The 18,625-nt window shown below is 51.1% G+C and overlaps 1 protein-coding gene and 1 long non-coding RNA gene across 3 annotated transcripts; one reads left to right on the top strand and one right to left on the bottom strand.

Moving 5' to 3' along the window:
* Nucleotides 1-1,097: 1,097 nt before the first annotated feature.
* LOC147646046 (maestro heat-like repeat-containing protein family member 7) lies at nt 1,098-7,233 on the bottom strand. Of its 2 annotated transcripts, none has more exons than XM_086873993.1 (16): nt 6,591-7,233; nt 6,333-6,491; nt 5,999-6,063; nt 5,740-5,889; nt 5,402-5,550; nt 4,950-5,097; nt 4,513-4,700; nt 4,286-4,423; nt 3,892-4,006; nt 3,582-3,719; nt 3,192-3,368; nt 2,900-3,055; nt 2,640-2,741; nt 2,167-2,269; nt 1,830-1,886; nt 1,098-1,540 (listed from the first exon to the last, which is right to left on the bottom strand). In XM_086873993.1, exons 1-16 carry the CDS (start codon nt 6,712-6,714, stop codon nt 1,341-1,343), a joined length of 2,169 nt encoding a protein of 722 aa, XP_086730119.1. In that variant the 5' UTR covers nt 6,715-7,233; the 3' UTR covers nt 1,098-1,340. The 2 variants fall into 2 exon arrangements, with proteins under 2 accessions (XP_086730119.1, XP_086730120.1); XM_086873994.1 differs by having other exon boundaries at nt 5,019-5,097; nt 6,591-7,221.
* Nucleotides 4,329-18,028, top strand: LOC147646045 (uncharacterized). Its single transcript, XR_015282003.1, has 2 exons — nt 4,329-10,165; nt 17,014-18,028. It is a non-coding gene; the product is annotated as an uncharacterized LOC147646045 (long non-coding RNA).
* Nucleotides 18,029-18,625: the final 597 nt, after the last annotated feature.

Below are 18,625 nucleotides of genomic sequence, written 5' to 3'. Positions count from 1 at the left end.
TCACGGGCACAGGCTGCAGCTGAAGCTGGCAAGCGTTGTTGTAAGGCTGCAAGTGAAGAGAAAGCCATTGTGGCCAACTCTGCTGAAGCCTTTTGCCAAAGCAAAGGCAATTGTGCCCACAGCCTCCCCCTGTTTGGCACGCGGCTGCTGCGGACGCCTCAGTGCGCAGGTGCCGACGTTGGGGCTGCTGCTGTTCCTGGGCACACTCTGCTGCTGTTTCTGTGGGCTCCAGAGCCGCTTGGGCAGCAGCCACTGGGCAGCCCTGCCGGAGGAGACATCGCCACCCTCCCCATGGTGGCAGCAGCTCTGTGGGCCCCGAGCTCTGTGTCAGGGGGGCCTCGGTCACAGCAGCGTGGCCTGGGCAGCCGCGAGGGCCCGGGTTGGCCGCCAGCCCTGCCTCTGCCCACTGCCCCTTCCTGGAGGCACCCAGTGGCCGTGGCCTGGCAGCACCCCCTGCCCTCCATGTCCCCAGCCAGCCCAGCCTGGGCACCTCGGGCTGTCCCCACCCTCCTGCTGGGGTGGTGTCCCAGCCTCCAGGCCTTCTGCTGCAGGCCTGGGGGACATTTTGGGGCAGCACCGGAGCAGCCGGGTGTCAGGGACCAGGCGGCTGCCCGGGGGCTGCTTATGGCCTCTGACACCCAATTCCTCAGTGCTTCCCACCACCCTGGCTCCTCCAGGGCCTTCTGTCCCCTTGGAACCTCCTGCCACCCACTCCCTCACACATGCCCCTCGTGCCTTCCCACTGCCTTGTCCCGTCTGGGACTCCGCAGCCCCTCATCCCTTCACGGCCTCCCAGCACCCCGTGCCCTCAGGGGCTCCCCCAGCCTGGCCCGGCAGCAGCGCCGCAGCCCCACAGGAGCTCCAGCAGCTCCTCAGCCATCACGGCAGCAACACACGGGCAGCAGGACACAGATGGCGCTTCCTGCCTGCCACAGGGCTTGTGGCTTCAGCACAACCACCAAAGGCCAAGGGGCTTCTGGCCATTTCCCCTGCACACTGCACGCCCCGGCAGGTTGCTGAACACAAGAACCCTTTTCTCTCTCTTCCCCTATGCCCCACACAACCTGGGCAGCAAAAGAAAGGTCTTGGGACTCTTGTGGTTTATAACATATCCTATATTATTTACATACTAGATGGAAACGAAACGAAGAAAAGAATAATCTCTATGAAAAAAAAAATAACAGATGGCCCATGTGGCCCCAGAAGATAGAGCCTCTCAGCCCTAACATATCCTATATTATTTACATACTAAAAAGAAGAGAAAATAGGAAAATAACAACCCTTATGAAATAAACAATCCTGGCTGGCCCATGTGGCCCCAGAAGACAGAGCCTCTCAGGTCAGCGCTGACCACATCTCCAGCAGCGCAGCCAGCCCAAGCCCGACAGACGAGGCCGTGTCCTCCATGCCCTGAGGATTTGGTCTTGCATCCTCTGCAGGATGGAATATCGGGCACTCTGGATGGCCCGGAGGACATACAGCGTTTCAAGTGCCAGGTCTGACACGGCACAGCTTCTGTCCTCCGTCAGGCGTTCGAGGGCTGCAAGAGAGACGAACAGAGCTACGGTCAGACCCCAGAGCTGTGGGGGCCCAGCGAGAGCCCCCTGCCAGGGCCATGCCAGCCGGCTCTTGCCTTGGCCAGGAGGGAGCAGGGACCAAGGGGGTCAGCCCGAAGCTGCTGGCCACAAATGCCCCACGTGGCCCTGAAATCTCACTGTGCTCTGCCCACGCCGCCCCTCATCGGGACAGGGAGCAGAGCCCTCCACAGCCTGGCCAGGGCTGCAGCTGCCCCCGACAGCCAACACTGTCAGCCTGCTGCCGTGGCTCACCTCTGCACAACACCTGGAGCTCTGCCTGCTGCCCCCTCAGCTGCTCCCCGGCCATCCCTGAGAACACAGAGCCTGTCAGGGTCCCAGCAGCACAGCTCCCTGCCAGCGGCGCTGCCAGCCCTGTGGCCACACGGCCTCCTGCCCCGGCAGGGCTCAGCCCGGGCCCTTGCCGCACCCTGACTCAGCCCAAGGGCACGGCTGCCAGAGGCCGGCAGCAGCAGCCCCGAGGGCAGCCGGGGCTCCAGGGCGCCGGGCCCGGGTGCCGCTGCCGGGGCAGCAGCCGGGGCTGGGGCCGAGCTGCGGCGGGGCGGGGAGGGAGCCCGGGCTCGGGACTCACCGATGACCCTGATGGCCACCGCTCGCAGGGTCTCCTGTGGGTCCTGCAGGTACTGCAGGGCCCGGCGCAGGTGCTCGGCCAAGGGGATCCTGTGGTCTGCCAGCTGGAGAGAGCGGCAGGAGGGAAGGGTTGGCGCGGGCTCTGCCCCTCGGCGGGGCGCTGCTGCCTGCGGCTAGCCCCGGCCTCCCGTGCCCGGCCAGCCCTGAGGCCCGGCCAGCAGCCGCTGGCGCCGGGCTCTGGAGGGGGCAGAGGGCCGGCTGCTGCCCGGGGAGCCGCGGTGCCGGCCCGGCCCGCAGCCCCGCTGGGCCGGGGCTCCATCGGCACCCGGCTCGGGGCCACAGGGGGCTGGAGAAGAAGCCGTGCGGACCCCGGGTGCAGCAGTGGGCAGGGGCACAGCTGCCAGCCCCACACACTGAGCACCGGGGCCAGCGGGCTTCTGTAGCTTGAGGCTGGGACTTCCAGGCTGTCCTTACCACGAGCTTGGCAAACTTCCACAGCTTCTCCTTCCTCACAGCTTTCTCCAGGTCTGGCCTCTTCAGGAAGTCAGCCGCGCGAAGGAGCGTTGTCCGAGAGGCCTGGGGAGCAGCAGAGAGCCGCAAATGGCCCCACAAGGCAGGGCACAGGAGTGTCCCAGTGCCAAGGGCTGGAGGAGGCTGCAGCCTGCAAGCCTGCGTCAGGGCAGGAGGCAGCTGAGCCCCCTGCCAAGGCGCAGCAGCAGCCCAGGAGTCCTCACCTCTGCCACATGCCGATTCTCATCTTGGCAGTGGAAAAAGAGTGGGAGCAGGCTCTGGTACACTCGTTCCTTCAGGGGCTTTCTTCCTTCTTCTTCTGCTGAAGACATCACTCTTCGAAGGAGATACATGGAGAGCAGCTGCACCTGGCTATCAGGCTGTATGAAAGGAAGGAAGGAAAAATGACCTTATCATTGGCTTCTTATGGCCCACATCGGCACAGGTCTGCAAATGCACAGGGCACAAAGTGTCCGGGCAGCAGGCAGTGGCTGTGGCTGGGGCACAGAGCCTTACATTGTCCAGGAGTTTCAGGAGCGGCTCAGCCAGCTGCAGGGCCCTGCGCCAGGATATTGGGATGTCTTCTTTCAGGAAAATATGGCTCAGAAGAGCAGTGCTCATCCTGGCCACGTCACTGTCCAAGTCCCACAGGAGGTGCACTAGTCTTCCTGTCAGGCTCTGAATTCTTTCGGCCTGTGCAGAACACAAGTGTGTGAAAGCCCGGGCAGCTGCCGCAGGGCCCAGAGGCCAAAGGGCTGTCCCAAAGCACTCGGGCAGCTGAAGCAGGAGGCAGGAGAGCTGGGAGGAGCTGCCTCAGCGCCCAAGGCAAAGGCCAGCCAAGGCCAAGTGACAGCATTGCCCAGCCTCATGCTGCCCACACGGCCTCAGCTGCTGCCCCCTTCTCACCATGGAGGGACGGTCCTTTAGCAGGAGGAGAGCCCTGAGAACCTGGTGATGCATCTCTGTGGAATTGTACCACAGGTACTTATACAAGATCTCCATTAGGCTGTCACCACAGTCACTCAAGTCCAGGCAATCTAGGAGCTGAAAGGCACAGGGCAGTGAGAGGGGAGCTGGCCGGCAGGAGCCTGGAAGTGCGCAGGGCTGGGCCCAGGCAGCAGCACAGGGCGCGGGTGCCATCCCAGGCAGCTGTGGCTGTGCCAGGGGACAGGGCTGGCAGGGAGCTGAGCGAGGTAGTGCTGGCCATCAGGCTCACCTCCACAAGGAATGCCATGGCAGAGACATCCCAGAGTGGCAACGGTTTGCTGAGCACCTCAAGCAGGTAGCTTAAGATGCTTTTGCACAAGTGGGCAGATGCACGGCGCATTACCCTGGAAGGCGGAAAATGGCAGAAAGAGTCTCAGCAAGGGTGCGAAAAGCCTCTCCCAGGACTGACTGACACAGTTGTCCTATTGCCCCAGCACCCTGTGAGGCGATTTGGGCCCTTGAGATGTGGCTGCTCCTGGACAGGTTCCTCTCGCAGCCTTTTGCAGTCTCCTTGGCCATCCCTCGGTGACGAGGCCCTCAGGCCCATGGCCATGGGGACTGTGGGGGGGCATCCCGGGCAGGGGGCACAAATGCCAGAGGCAGTGGGGAGAAGGGGGGCTCACCTGGCCAGCAGACCCACAGCATAGTGGTGGGTGTCAGCACAGAGCAGCGTGTCCCAGCCACGCTTGCGTTCCATTGCCACCACCACATGCTCCAAGTGGAGACTGCAGAGCAGGGCCTTCAGGGTCTGCACTGCAAACCTGTGTGCACAGCAAAGCCCAGGTGACGCTGGGAGTGCTGGCTCCGAGGCTGGGGAAGTGGCAGGGACAAGAGGACTGGCATGGAGCACCTGTTGGGGCTGGTGGAGAGGCCGTGTTGCTCCTGGCATTCCTTCCAGAAGGTATGGACGTCCTCTGTCATATACAAAGTACTGAAGTACGTTTGGAAGAGGAGATGCACGAAGAGGCGGGGGAAATAGACTGTGAGGATCTGTGGGCAACAGGGCCCCTGGAGGATCTTCCACATCACCAGAGTTGCCTGCAGAGGACAAAGCAGCCCGAGACAGCGCTCAGTGCCGGGGCGTCCGTGTGGCAGGGCCTGAGCGTGGCAGGGAGAGGCCGGGGGAGACGCAGGGGGAGCAGCGGGCCTGGTGGCCCTGAAGCTGCCCCTAGGCCAGGTTTGTGGCCAGTGCCTGAAGCAGGGAGATGCAGTGGGGGAAGGAGGCAACAGAGCTGCTGGAGAGGCGGCCGGCCTTGCGGTGAGCAAAGGCCAGCTCCAGAAACTCACAGTCAGGGAAAAGACAGCCGTCTTGTCCCCATCAGAGGTGCCCAGGTTTTTCTGCGGCCAGCTCCCCACCACATTGATGAGGAGCGGTGTCACTTCCTCTGAAATCCAGGGCGAGAGCAAGATGGTCGTCCACATGGCCATAGCAGCTCTGCGGGGTCAGACACAGCACCGTGGGCTGGGCAGCAGTGGGGAGCTGAGCTGGCCGCCAGCTCTGCCTGTGCCCACTGGCCCTGAGCGGCAGCAGCAGCCAGGCAGCCCAGCCCTGTGGGGACAGGCCCCTGAGGGGCAGGATGGCAGCACGGCAGCGGGCTCGGGGGCCAACTTTGTAGCAGGGCTGGCAAAGGGAGCAGCCAGAGGGCCCTGCAAGTCTGTGTTGCTCACAGCCCTGGGCCGGGCTCTACAGGGTGATGGGCTGGGGAGCCCTGAGGCCTCGGGGCAGCTGGGCCCCATACCTGTCACACGTTGGGGCCACCCGCAGGAGAGTGATGGCCACATCATCGGGCTCTGCCTCGGCCACTTGCATCAGGGCCCAGTCCATCCTGTGCTCAGCAGCCTCATTGGCCATGAGCCACTGGTGGATGTACCTCACCACGCCGGGCACCTGGAGAAGGCACAGGGAAACTTGGAATGCTAGCAGAGGGAGTCAGCAATGTGCCCAGCTTCTTCCCCAGACAAGTGCTTCTCTTCCAGCCCACTGCCATGGCCTCAAAAGCTTCAAGTGAGCAGCAGGCGTGGCTTGGGAAAGCCAAGCAATTGCTGGAGGATCAAAGGCTGGCCACAGGCTGCTTACTTGCTCTGGATTGAAAAGAGCCGTCTCTACAAGCAGATCCAGCTGGGCAGCGCTCCTCTGTTCTACCAAGACCTCTGAGGATGCTTTGACCTCAGTGTCCATAGGTCTGGTGTCTTCCTTGCCAATTCTCTTGATGTATTGGTAAAGAAACTGTAGGAGAAGGGCAGGAAGGCAGGGAAGTTGCATGGAGTGCTCCAAGTGCGGTGCTGGGCTGAGCAGTGCCAGCAGGCCCAGCGCAGGTGGGGATGGCTGCAGGTACCTGCGCTGCTCTGCGGAAGCGGCCACGGGCGGTGTCCTGCTCTTGTGTGCCGTCCATGGCTGCATCTGGCAAAGAGCAGCCAGAGCTGAGGGGCTGCAGGAGAGGCCGGAGAGCACAGCCCAGCCCTGCGTTCCCCAGGCAGGGACAGTCCCGGGATGCCCCAGGGAATGCAGCACGGCCACTGCTGCGGGGGCAGCCCCAGCCCCTTTTTTGTGCTGTCCATGGGTGTGTGTCCACAGGACAGTGTGGGATGGGATGAGATGGGATGCAATGGGATGGGATGGGGCCAAGATGGCCGCAGGCACCAGCCCTGTGGCCCAGCTCTGCCACTCACCCTCCTCCAGCGGCTGCAACTGCTGCACCTCTTCGGTCTCTGGTGCTGGGGCAGCTCCAGGGCCTTCTTCCTCGACCTCCTCCTCCTCCTCCTCCACCCAGGCCAGCTTGGGGACTCTTGGGGGTCGCTGCTCCCTATCTTCTTTCGGACTCTCCAATCCTTTCCATAGGAACAGCACCAGGGGATGGCATGGCATGTAATGGGATGGGGCCAAGCTGGCAACAGGCACTAGCCCTAAGGCCGAGCTCTGCAACTCACCCTCCTGTGGTGCCTGGAAGTCCTGCACCTCTTCAGACTCCTGTGCCAGGACAGCTCCAGAGCCTTCTTCTTCCTCCTCCTCAAGCCAGGCCAACTTGGGCACTCTTGGGGGTCGCTGCTCCATGGCAGTGACTGGATTTATGGCTACTTGCAGGAGAGATGGCTCGGAAAAGCTCGGAGTCAGCAAGTCCTGCAGTCGTGCCTGGAAGGCACCTGCAAGACTCAAGTCCTGGCAAGATTGCAAGACAGCGAGTCCTGCACTTGGGTCTTGAGGGCTCCTGCCACAAGGACAGGAGGCTCCTCGACAGGGATTGTGGTCTGGTCTCAAGGGCAGAGACTGCAGGGATGGGCGACACCTCGGAAAAGCTCCGGGTCACCAAGTCCCACGGTCTGCCCTCAAGAGAACCTTAAGAAGGAAGGCTCAGCAAGGCCACAGGTCAGCAAGACCTGTGGTCTGGCCTCGAGGTCACCTGTAGGAACAGTGCTTCAGAAAAGCTCCAGGTCCGACACAAAGGAGTGCGCTGTGCGGGGGCTCCTCACAGCACCGCTCTGGCGCGTCCTGACCCGTCGCGTGCACCGAGCACTGTGGCGTGGCCCTGTCACCGCCAGCTCCTATGTCAGCACGTGTCACAAAGGGCCCTTTGACATCTGCTCCCGTTGCCACCATCCCACGGTGACCGTGCTGCAGCGTGTCACAAAGGGCCCTTGCACACCCTGCCCTCTGCCCTGGGGCCGCCCCCATCCCCCCCCCAAGTGGCCCAGCTTGGAAGGAATCCCTTGCCCAAAGTGTCTAAGACAGCCTGATGGGATCTTTAGGAACAGCTTGTTAGAAATGAAATGGAGGCAAATTTATCAATAGGAATTTTATTGAAAACTTTGTAAAATTTACTCATGGAAATGTCTCGGTGTTGAGAGACAGGTGTCTGCTAGGGAGGGCAGGAGCCTCCCTTGGAATGAAAAATGTAGACCCCCCTCCCTCCAAATTATGATAATCCTGAAATCAAGGGGCTCTCAGGCAGCGATCTGGGGATAGGAATGACAGTTCTTTACTAATATTTATAACCAGGCAAACAAACAACAATAACTACAGCGTTAGCAAGAAAACAGAACCAGGGACCCTGTGACAGCTTTCTGGGCTGAGACGGGAAAGGATGGAGGAGAGGCTTTGTTTCACAAACCCCCTCAGGTTGGCAGTCAGTGCTGGTGCTCCTGCAGGGCTCTGAGGAACACTCAGCTGGAACAGCAGGGATGAGCTGAGATCCCGGGCCAGTGGCTGAGGTGGATCAGCAGCTCCGTGGTGGTGGCTGGCACTGCCACACGTCCCGGCAGGACAGGGGGTGCGAGGCCACCAACGAAGAGGGAAGAAGGAGAAGAAGCAGCAGCTCCATCTGGGTGATGGCGAAATTCCCATCTCCCCACCACAACAGCTCTGTACCCAAAGTGTTCTTCTCCGAAGCTGAAGAAGACACCAAACTGTCCCCACCCTCCCCTTTTCCTGCCCCCTTCCCCCCCTGGGCCCAGCCAAACTCTTTATCTTTCCTCAAGCACACACCAGGTACCCGCAGTTAAGTTTTCCCTGCAAGTCATGAGTAAAAATTCCACAGGCAAGCCAGAACTAAATAGAAAATAAAGGACACCTAACCCCCAACACCTGTAAGTTGTATCTTGAGAGTCAGCCAGGATCTTTGTTTGCCAGAAACACCTCTGAAGTTTAATCAAGGCATTAGTCATCAAAATTATTTTGAAAATTTAAAGATCAAAGTAGCCAAAATACTCAATGTAACTAATTGCTGGGTATGTTCTCAGCTCAGGTTGGGAGGAATGGGGTTCCCTCGGAGGGCTCACCCTGTGGGGTGGCCAAAACTCTGTCAATGGGCTCTGACTTGTAACGGATCCAGTGCAGGGACACTGACAGAAAACTGTGCTGTGGAACACAGGAATGCAATTATCAGTTTTACAGGATTGACTGAGATTTCCCTTCCGGAGAAACCAAGCCCTGTTCTAGCTGGAGGCCACAATGTGAAAGGATTTCTGTGCTTTACCATCACAAGCTTACTCCTTCTTTTTCCTCACTCTCATTCATGTTAGGAACAATAATTCTGTTGTCCATGGAGCTGGCACCTTTTGAATTCCAGAATAATGTCCCCAAGGTCCTTTGCTGTTCAGCTTTACCGCGCTGTCTGTGGCTAACAAGGCTTGCTGGGGTCCTTTTCCCTTCGGCTGGAGAGGTGCCGGGTCCCAGTCCCTGCGGGACAGCCAGGCTCCTGGCTGGAATTGGTGTGGAAGTCCCTCAGGGTCACATCAGCCTTCACATGGAGCCCCGTGGATCTGAGCATTTTCCAAAGGGGCCGTTGGGGCAAACAGGGAGATTTGGTCTGGCAGGGTCTGTAAAACAATATCCCATCCCATCGACTTGTTCTGGCAGAGAACACTTGGCTGCAGGGACATATTCCCATTGTTCCTGCCCAGGTCTCAGGATTCAAACAGTGTTGTCTTTGCCCAGAGCTGTTCCTTCAGCTGGCTTGGGAGGGCCATTTGGCCTCTGGACCCACACTCTGGCTCCTTTATTAGGACTGCTGGGTCCAAACTCTTTTTATCCACAAATGGAGGCAATTTGAAGTGGATATTCTTTCTTCACAATTATTTTTTCAATTGCGATATCAATATTTCTTCTACCTTGTCATGGGGTTGAACAATCAAATCTTGTTCACTATTGTTTAACAGACTTACTTCAATTTCTCCTTGATAATCTGCATCAATTCCTCCTCCCGTGACATGAACCCTTTGCAAGGCCAAGCTCCAGTGAGCAGTTATCAAACCAAAGTGTCCTGGAGGAATCTTAATTCTTATTCCTGTATTGTAAACTGTCATTTGCTTCTGATTTCTCCTAATGAATTCCAGTGCATGAAGGTCCAGCCCTGCAGCCTCTGGGGTGGCCCTGGCAGGGGCCATCACAGCCAGAACAATTTCCCAGGCAGTCCAAGTCTCACTGTCCATGGCTGTGTTTGCAAATTGGGTGCAGCCGTGCACACCCAGGGGTTTCCATTTCCCAGTGGGCCCATTGTTAAGGGCATGGAGCCCATCTGGGAGATGGGTTCTCCACTGGGACAGGTTCCCATCTCCTCATTTTATCAGCTGCTCTTTTAACAATTGTTCAACCAATCCTGTAGCTTGTAGATCGTGTGGTACGTGAAAAACCCAGCAGTCTTAATGACTGTGTTTTTCCCAGGAACAGACAAAGCATTCCACATCACAGCATTGCCAAACCCTATAAAAATTGCCAGTTTTATCCCTTCCTCCTTTATTCCTTGTATACAGTTCACAAAGTTTACCATTGACATTTGGGTCTTTGCTAGTCCTTTTTTGTAGGGTATTTTAGTGTTACAGTGAGCAGCCAAAGGTAATGTCATGGGGTAGCTTTACCTTTAAGACAGCTTAGAGGGAGAGAAAGTTGAAGCTGCTGGTGGCTGATGGGAGTTTTTCCTCCCGATCAATTATCAGTCATTTCCAAGAATTGACAGCAGATCTGACTATTAAAAAGTGAATTCCACTTGTAAACACCCCCTTAAGAAGTTGTAAGAGACGGTCCGAAGATTCCCTCATCTGTCTCACAACCGTCTCAAGGACAGAGACTGAGACCCTGAATATCACAAGGGACTTGGTTTGGGGGTTTGGGCCTAGCTGAGATGGATGTTTGCTCAGTGATTGTTTGCAGGAGGTTGCACGGTACACTGCTCTCGTTCCTGCTGGTGAGCAGAGGCTTGGTAACCTGCGCAACGGGTTTTCCACGACTCATGGCTCTCATTCCTGCTGGTGAGCAGAGGCTTGTGCCTGGTACCCTGTGCAATGGGTTTTCCACAACACCTTGTCCTTGTTCCTGCTGGTGAGCAAAGACTTGCAAGACATGGATCGCTCTGTACCCTACACCTGCTCCCTGCGCAATGGAATTTCATTACAATGATCATCAGTCTCATCTGGTTTTGGCCCTGCGCCCCTCGCTTTGCAAAAGACTATAAAATTATACCCCAAACTCACCTTCCTTTGAGATCTCCCCAACGGACAGAAGACTCTGCGTCGTTGGACGGCTGAGTGGACTTCAACGTTGGTAGCTATAATCCCCTTACTCTCTTTTCCTTATGCTTTGCTTTCTCTTTTCTTTCCCTCTATCGCATATTAGTGCTGATGAGCACTCAATAAACTGTGTTTTCTTGTTTAAGTCCTTGGTTTGCTGATAATCTTTTGTACTCTAAGACCGGCTAAAAGAACCACATCACGAATCCCACCTTGCGGATCGTGACATAAATTGGCGTCACGGACAGGATTCTGAGAGACAGAAGGGGTTGCAGGTTGTTGTGCAGTCTGTATCAGGGGAAGGACGTTTCGCTTCAGCCGCACCTAGCCTGCCACGCTGGTGAGCAGTGTCTAGAAAGCAAGGGAGGCGACTCGAATTTCTCACAAACTGCACACGCCCAGGTGAAAAGCACCCCTACACTCATTTGAAGGCTCTGTCTTCAGAATTTTACACGGGATCTTTGAGTACAAAAGGTGGGACTTACTGGTTTTTTATATTTTGACTGCTTGGTGTAGCGGAGAGTCTGAATTTTAACATAAAGGTGTGCCTCCCAAGCAGATTTGGTCTCTCCACCCACGACAGGGGGGAACGCAGCGTTGGCTGCGTCTGATGTAGTGTAACTGAGTTTTACCTCCCTGTAGTGGTTCTGTGTACTGTTACGTGTTTTTGATGAATTTTGACTGCTTGGTGTAGCGGAGAGTCTGAATTTTAACATAAAGGTGTGCCTCCCAAGCAGATTTGGTCTCTCCACCCACGACAGGGGGGAACGCAGCGTTGGCTGCGTCTGATGTAGTGTAACGGAGTTTTACCTCCCTGTAGTGGTTCTGTGTACTGTTACGTGTTTTTGATGAATTTTGACTGCTTGGTGTAGCGGAGAGTCTGAATTTTAACATAAAGGTGTGCCTCCCAAGCAGATTTGGTCTCTCCACCCACGGCAGGGGGGAACGCAGCGTTGGCTGCGTCTGATGTAGTGTGAGTTTTACCTCCCTGTAGTGGTTCTGTGTACTGTTATGTGTTTTTGATGAATTTTGACTGCTTGGTGTAGTAAAGAGACAACTTGAATTTTAACATAAAGGGGTGCCTCCCAAGCAGATTTTGTCTCTTCATCCATACAGGGACGCGAAGGGTGACGTGGCAAAGGCTGCGTCTGTGCGTAACTTAAGTCTTACCTCCCTGTAGTGGTACTGAACCCTTCACACACACAAACATGAGTGAACACTCTGAAAACTCTAGTATAAAAGATAAAGCTGCATTCATTGCTTTGTTAGCAAAACACAATGCTAAGCCCTCCCCAGCTGGGGAAGAATGGGCTCAAAATAATTGGTTTAACCTGGAAAATGTAACTGATAGAATTTGCTCCCTGCAACATGAGGCAAAATTCAAATTTGGCCGTAATAAAACCATAATTTGTTCTGTATTGGGAGCTTGCCTTACGTCAGCTGTAGAGGCTCGCACGAGACGAAGGCAGGAAGAAAATGCAATTATTGAATCCCTACAAAATTTAGTTGAAAGTTTGCAAAATGAAAATAATTTGTTACGAACTGCTCTGAGTGAGGAGTGTGCCAAAAATTCACAGTGTGCTGATTCCTTTAAGGAGTCGCTGGAAAAAGAAACTCCTCAGATAAATCACAAATATTCTCAAGCAGAATTACATTTGGTAAAAAACTGTGGTGAAAACTGTTGCTCCCAAATAAGACCTTTGATTAAAACAGAATATAACTATATCAATGATGAAGATCTTGATCCACATATAACCACTAAAGAAATCCCGTACACTGCTACTGAATTGGCTAAGTTAAAAAAGGAGTATGGGCGTCTCCCTCACGAGTCAGAGACAGAATATGTATTTCGAGTGTCTCTCACAGGGGGAGATCAAATTCGATTATCTGAACAAGAAGCAAGTGGTTACTGGGGACATGGTGTTTTCTTAACAACAAGAGATAACCACAACCCATGGTCCCTAACACAGCGAGCTGCATATTGGGCAGGGGGATTTAACCCCCTGGAAAGGGGAGATCCTGTAGCTCTAACCGGCTCCCCAGACCAAATTCTCAAAAACATGCATAAGGCAGCTTGTCTACAACTGATTTATGAAAGAAAATTAATTGTTGGTTATGAATCACCAATTTTGTTACCTGTGAAAGCTGAAATTATGACCCCTTTAATTTGTGGTCTTTCAGAATCACTGAAACCTACAGCAATTCTCCTCCAAACAACCATAGATGATATCCTTGTGGGAGGAGATGAAAAAGAAGTAATAAAAAATAAAGATGCTGAAAAGAGGTGCACTACCTGGGAAAAGGGATTGTTGGTAGTTAATCCAGCTCTCATAGAAGTAGAAAAAATTACACAACAACAACCAATTGCATTAAAAGGCCCTTTTGAAATTACTAAGACAGCCACTGCTGGGACTCTCCACCCTGACGGGGTGGCCCAGAGGGCCACAGTGAGGAAGTGGTATGCCCAGATTGAACATGACTCTAACATCTTCTCAATAACAGAAGGAGCTGTAAAAAATCAAGTGATACAAAAAACTGAGAGCTTAAGTAGCAGCCATGACAAACCTGACTTGATAATTAAAGAAACCCCTCCCAACATAAAAACAGAAAAAGGTAGGCTGATTTCTAGCCTACAGTATTGGTGGAACTTGGGGGTGAAGAAAGGGGTACCGAAGGGTTTAATGGTTAACCTGCCGCTTAAAAAATTAAGTAAATTGGTCTCTCAGTGGCAGGATTCCATCCCCATTGTACCAAGCGCTCCACCTCACCCTCAACTGATTCTGGGCAGTGGGCCAAAGCAACACCACTCACAGGTTCTGGACAGTGAGCAAAAACAATCAGCAAACTCTTGGTTCACTGATACCTCTGCCAAACGAGAGGGAGAGGTGTGGAGGTGTGGGGCAGTAGCCCTCCACCTTTCCTCTGCTGAACAAATCGCTACTGAGGAAGAAAGCAGCACTCAGGCTGCAGAGCTGATAGCTGTTTGGAGTGTTTTCCAACATGAGGTACAGAATACCTCCCTTGTCTGTATTTACACTAACTCCTCTGCTATGTTCAAGGGATATACTGAGTGGCTTCCTTTTTGGCAACAAAAGGACTGGGAAGTAAACAGAATTTCAGTATGGCAGAAGGAAAAGTGGCAAGAAATTCTACGCTTTCTGCTGGTAAGAGTGGGGATTATATCTTGGTTAGTCCAAACTGAAACTTTTAAAAGAACTACAGGAGAATATTCATGGGTAACCTCCGATGCCCTGGGGATAGAGCATTGGATAAACACCCACTGGATAATTCCATCATTTTAATCTCCTGCCCCTATGTGGCAGACTCTGTTTTGTTTATTTTCTACAGAAGAACACCGAGGGACATGAAGATCAGATAAACCATGAACTTATAGATTTAAAATAAATGCTGTAACAAAGCCTATATTAAGTGTGATAATCACATACCATGGTGTAAATACCCCTTTTGTGCTGAATGGTAAAACTAACGTTTTCCCTTCTTTTCTGTTAACTCAAGGTGATGATGTTTCAATACGCTGCAGACTGAGTACCGGATCCCACACTGAGCCTGTACACAGTCAAGTTGCCGGATCTCATGGCCAGGTTATATCTTGTGACACTCGGAATCAAGATTGTTGGCTGAATTTAACGGCTGTACAATTACCTATCACACAACCACCAATTAGACTGACTCCAAAAATTTCTGAAATTGGACCCTATGTAATCAGGAAAACTGGCCAACAACAAATGCTATTTAATCCAGCATGGTCTATCAAACAAGTTAAATTACTAATGCAAAACAATGTCTCAGAGATTCAGCCAGCTTGTTCACCTTTTTTGCAAAATTCCTTTGAGGGGTGGACAACCTGGTTGCGAAAGTGAAATTCTTTTCACAAACGGATGACAAGAGATATAACCGGTGTCGTGGGATCAGGACTAGGAATTTTGAATAGTATTGATTCAGAAGTATTGATGAATAAATTGGCTGTTGCAACTAAAGATTTGACCAAAATACAACAACCACTGAGGTCATCTTTAACTGCTTTGGGAACCCAACAGTGGTTGCTATTAAACATATTACCAAATTGGGAAAGGGTAGATGTAGATGATCACAAATTAATAATTGATGCACTCAGTGCTACCCAAAACAATGTTTCTCTGGCTCTTAGCTGTATTCAAGCCCAGTTGTGGATGCAGTCAGTTGCTGCATCAATTATCAGAGAGGGTGAAGAAGGCACCTTTCCCACTGAGATTCGGAAAATAGTCTGGGACAATGCCAATGATTTTGAAAAGGAATTTCAATCTTGGTGGAATTTGGTAAATTTTACCTACGATCCCACCACAAACACAGCCACAGCTTTTGTGTTGACAATACGTAATGCTTCAGTACATTCAATCTTTCCTATCATTGCACTGGGGCTGAATCATGACGGAGCTGTTCTCTATCCTTTAGAACATAGGCAATGGGCCCGTCAGATTGGTGGGAAATGGCAAACTGTTGGTTTAGAAAATTATATTGTCCAGGAACAACAAGGGTTTATCTGTGAAAGTAATGCAATCAAAGCTCAAGACATTTGTTTAGACACAGAACAGAATATCTGTCATTTTGAAATCCATCCTAATGACACTTCTGAAACAGTGCTTGTGTATGTAGGCAATGGATGTGTATGCTTGAGAACTGCTTGTGATAGTATGCTTGTAGAAAACATAGTAGTGGATACTAAGAATCATTCAAATTTTTGTGTATGCAATTTTACTGAGATTATAGGTTGTGACTTTTCTTATTTAGCTCCAGTTACTTCATATTATCTTTTGCAGTATAATTACACTTTGATTCATCGTTTAGTGCCTGCTCCAATTGGAATGAACTTTACTCTGGTAAGGCAATTGTTGCTTCACCAGGATTTAATCGAAATTTTGGAAAAGATCAAAAAGGATGGACAAAAGACCTTAGTTACGGTTCACCACAATGTGAAAGGAATACATCGTGTTCTGGAAAGAGTAAGGAAAGGTGCTGAACACAAGTGGTGGGACACTCTTTTTGGGTGGTCACCAACTGCTACAGGTGTTTTGAACAAATTGTGTCATCCCATCATCGTCCTCTTGGTTTTAGTTTTACTTGGTTTTGTTCTATCAACAATCTTGTACATCCTGAATTGGAGAATGATGAAGAGGTTGACACAATTGACTTCCATAATGGATGCACACAACATGATTGGTACTTTACATGTTGCTGATACCCCTAAGGTTATCGATACTCGATGAATTATGCAGGCACTACAATAAATAATTTGACATTGTGACTATGAGGTTAATCATTTTATCATGGTGTATTTTAGAATATAATTTATTGTTTGTTTTAAGATAAGAAACCAATATGTAAGTCTTAGTCGAAATTATATATATGGAATAGTTTTTCTTTGAAATCAGCATATTGATTTACTTATTGTTTTTGTTTTCTCTTTTTCCTTTTTCTGTCCCTTATCTTTTCCCTACTACCTGTCTCTGTTTTTTCTGGGATATACTACCAACTGTAATGAGTCCTGAAGACTTCAGAGAAGAATTCTGCAGCAGCACTACAACATCGTGCAGAAAGACCTCGACGATTGTGAGCCACGGGGTGGTGTAAGAGACGGTCCAAAGATTCCCTCATCTGTCTCACAACCGTCTCAAGGACAGAGACTGAGACCCTGAATATCACAAGGGACTTGGTTTGGGGGTTTGGGCCTAGCTGAGATGGATGTTTGCTCAGTGATTGTTTGCAGGAGGTTGCACGGTACACTGCTCTCGTTCCTGCTGGTGAGCAGAGGCTTGGTAACCTGCGCAACGGGTTTTCCACGACTCATGGCTCTCATTCCTGCTGGTGAGCAGAGGCTTGTGCCTGGTACCCTGTGCAATGGGTTTTCCACAACACCTTGTCCTTGTTCCTGCTGGTGAGCAAAGACTTGCAAGACATGGATCGCTCTGTACCCTACACCTGCTCCCTGCGCAATGGAATTTCATTACAATGATCATCAATCTCATCTGGTTTTGGCCCTGCGCCCCTCGCTTTGCAAAAGACTATAAAATTATACCCCAAACTCACCTTCCTTTGAGATCTCCCCAACGGACAGAAGACTCTGCGTCGTTGGACGGCTGAGTGGACTTCAACGTTGGTAGCTATAATCCCCTTACTCTCTTTTCCTTATGCTTTGCTTTCTCTTTTCTTTCCCTCTATCGCATATTAGTGCTGATGAGCACTCAATAAACTGTGTTTTCTTGTTTAAGTCCTTGGTTTGCTGATAATCTTTTGTACTCTAAGACCGGCTAAAAGAACCACATCACGAATCCCACCTTGCGGATCGTGACAGAAGTACAGACAGAATTCTCTTGCTCTCTTTGTTTTCCGGCTTCTGAGGAGGTAGCGGGCTCTGTCTCGGCCTCCTCCCCCCTCTCCAGGCCGACAAGGCCGCGGGGTGGAGGAGGGGAGGGGGAAGAGAAGCAGCGCTCGTCAGCCGAGCTTGGTTTTCAGTTTTTGTTGGTAGACTGAAACTTAACACCATGAACTCTTGCAGTTTTCTTAAAGCTTTTAATTTTTTTGCTACCTGGATAAACATACAGATTACTCCTTTTGTCAGAAAGACAGAGAGAGAGACAATCAACATAGAGGAGACATCATAGAACCACCAAAAACAGTGAAGAAAAGAGTTAAGTTTAAATAAGAAAGAGAGAATAAGATGATGCTTTACAGCTGAAATATCTTTCTGTTAAAGCTATGGAGATAGACAATAATAGTATAAAAAGACTCCTTTAATTCATGATAAGAGTATTAGGAGGAATGAGATATTCAAAGTGTAACTTTTGAGCAGAAGAAAGAGAGAGTACTTGTGATACTGTGAGTTGCTGGAATTGAGTTGAGTGAAGATTTTGAAGCTTTGAGAGGCAAAGAGAAAACTGTTTTCCAGGAAGGCTCACAGAGACAAATAAAGAAGACTTCTGCCTTTGAATAACTTATCCTTAAAAATAAGATTCCTAAACTCTGTGACCCATACACACCTCGGAGATGTGAAATGGGAGGAGAAGATTTAATGACAGATTTCCGGGCAGCTGGCATTAGAGAAATAGAAAACTATGATGAAAAATAGTTTTCTTGTGAGAAACTCTGTAAGCTAACAGAAAGAGACTTCTGGTTCTCTACAAAGACTGATGAAAGACTGTAGCAAGAATTAAGACTGTTTTTCACCACTAGAGTCCTAAAGTTATTTGTCTCTATGTTGTCATGTGTACAGAGAAATAGTGAAGATGTGGAAGATAAGGAGGTTTTCTGAAAGTTTATTCTGGTATTCTTATTCTTGTAGTTTGTTAATAAACTGTCTTTATTCCCTTTAAGTCTTAAGCCTGTTTTGCTCTTGTTCTAATCCATATCTCACGACAAGAAATAAGTAGTTTTTAGTTACTGGTTTAAAACCACGACAAATTGGAATTGTCAGCATTATTTCACATTATCGATTTTTAGTTATATATATAAATATATATTATTATGTTGTTATTATTATTGTTATTATTATTTTACTTGGACAAACAAACCTGAGCTAAAGACTAAGTGACTTCTTCTGTCACTCCACGTGGGAGCATTCCGAAAACGATTGTTCCTTCTGTTGGTGCTGTTAACAAAATCCCTCCTTGTCTTCCCAAACCCATGAGTTCTTTTCCTTTTTCCATATGCAATGTTTGGATGCATTTTAAGACATCCAGCGGTTCAGCCTCTTTTAACCGACTGCCCCACTGCTCGCACGGTGCTCCGACCTCAGCCCCACTCCAGAGCCAGCGAACTCTGGGGAGGGCTTCCCTTCTGGGAATTACAGATGGGACTGATTCCTTACATTTACATTTTAAAAGTGACATTTTGTTGTGATCTGGCTAGACTTTGCCAGTTTTGTTTCAGCAGCAGGCAGAGTCAGCACCAAAGGCACAAACACCACCTGA

This window comes from Cyanistes caeruleus, unplaced genomic scaffold (genome assembly GCF_971803275.1).
Source record: "Cyanistes caeruleus unplaced genomic scaffold, bCyaCae1.hap1.1 HAP1_SCAFFOLD_130, whole genome shotgun sequence".
In the NCBI taxonomy this organism is placed as follows: Eukaryota; Metazoa; Chordata; class Aves; order Passeriformes; family Paridae; genus Cyanistes; species Cyanistes caeruleus.
The sequence above is the reverse complement of the archived record's forward strand: the minus strand, read 5'-3'. Positions and strand labels throughout refer to the sequence as shown.

Coding starts and splice junctions, on each gene's coding strand:
- LOC147646046 (XM_086873993.1), bottom strand. CDS start 6,714: ATGGAGCAGCGACCCCCAAGAGTGCCCAAGTTGGCCTGGCTTGAGGAG. Junction 6,492..6,590: donor CTTCCAGGCACCACAGGAGG/GTGAGTTGCAGA, acceptor TCCTATGGAAAG/GATTGGAGAGTCCGAAAGAA. Junction 3,720..3,891: donor CCATGGCATTCCTTGTGGAG/GTGAGCCTGATG, acceptor TGTGCCTTTCAG/CTCCTAGATTGCCTGGACTT.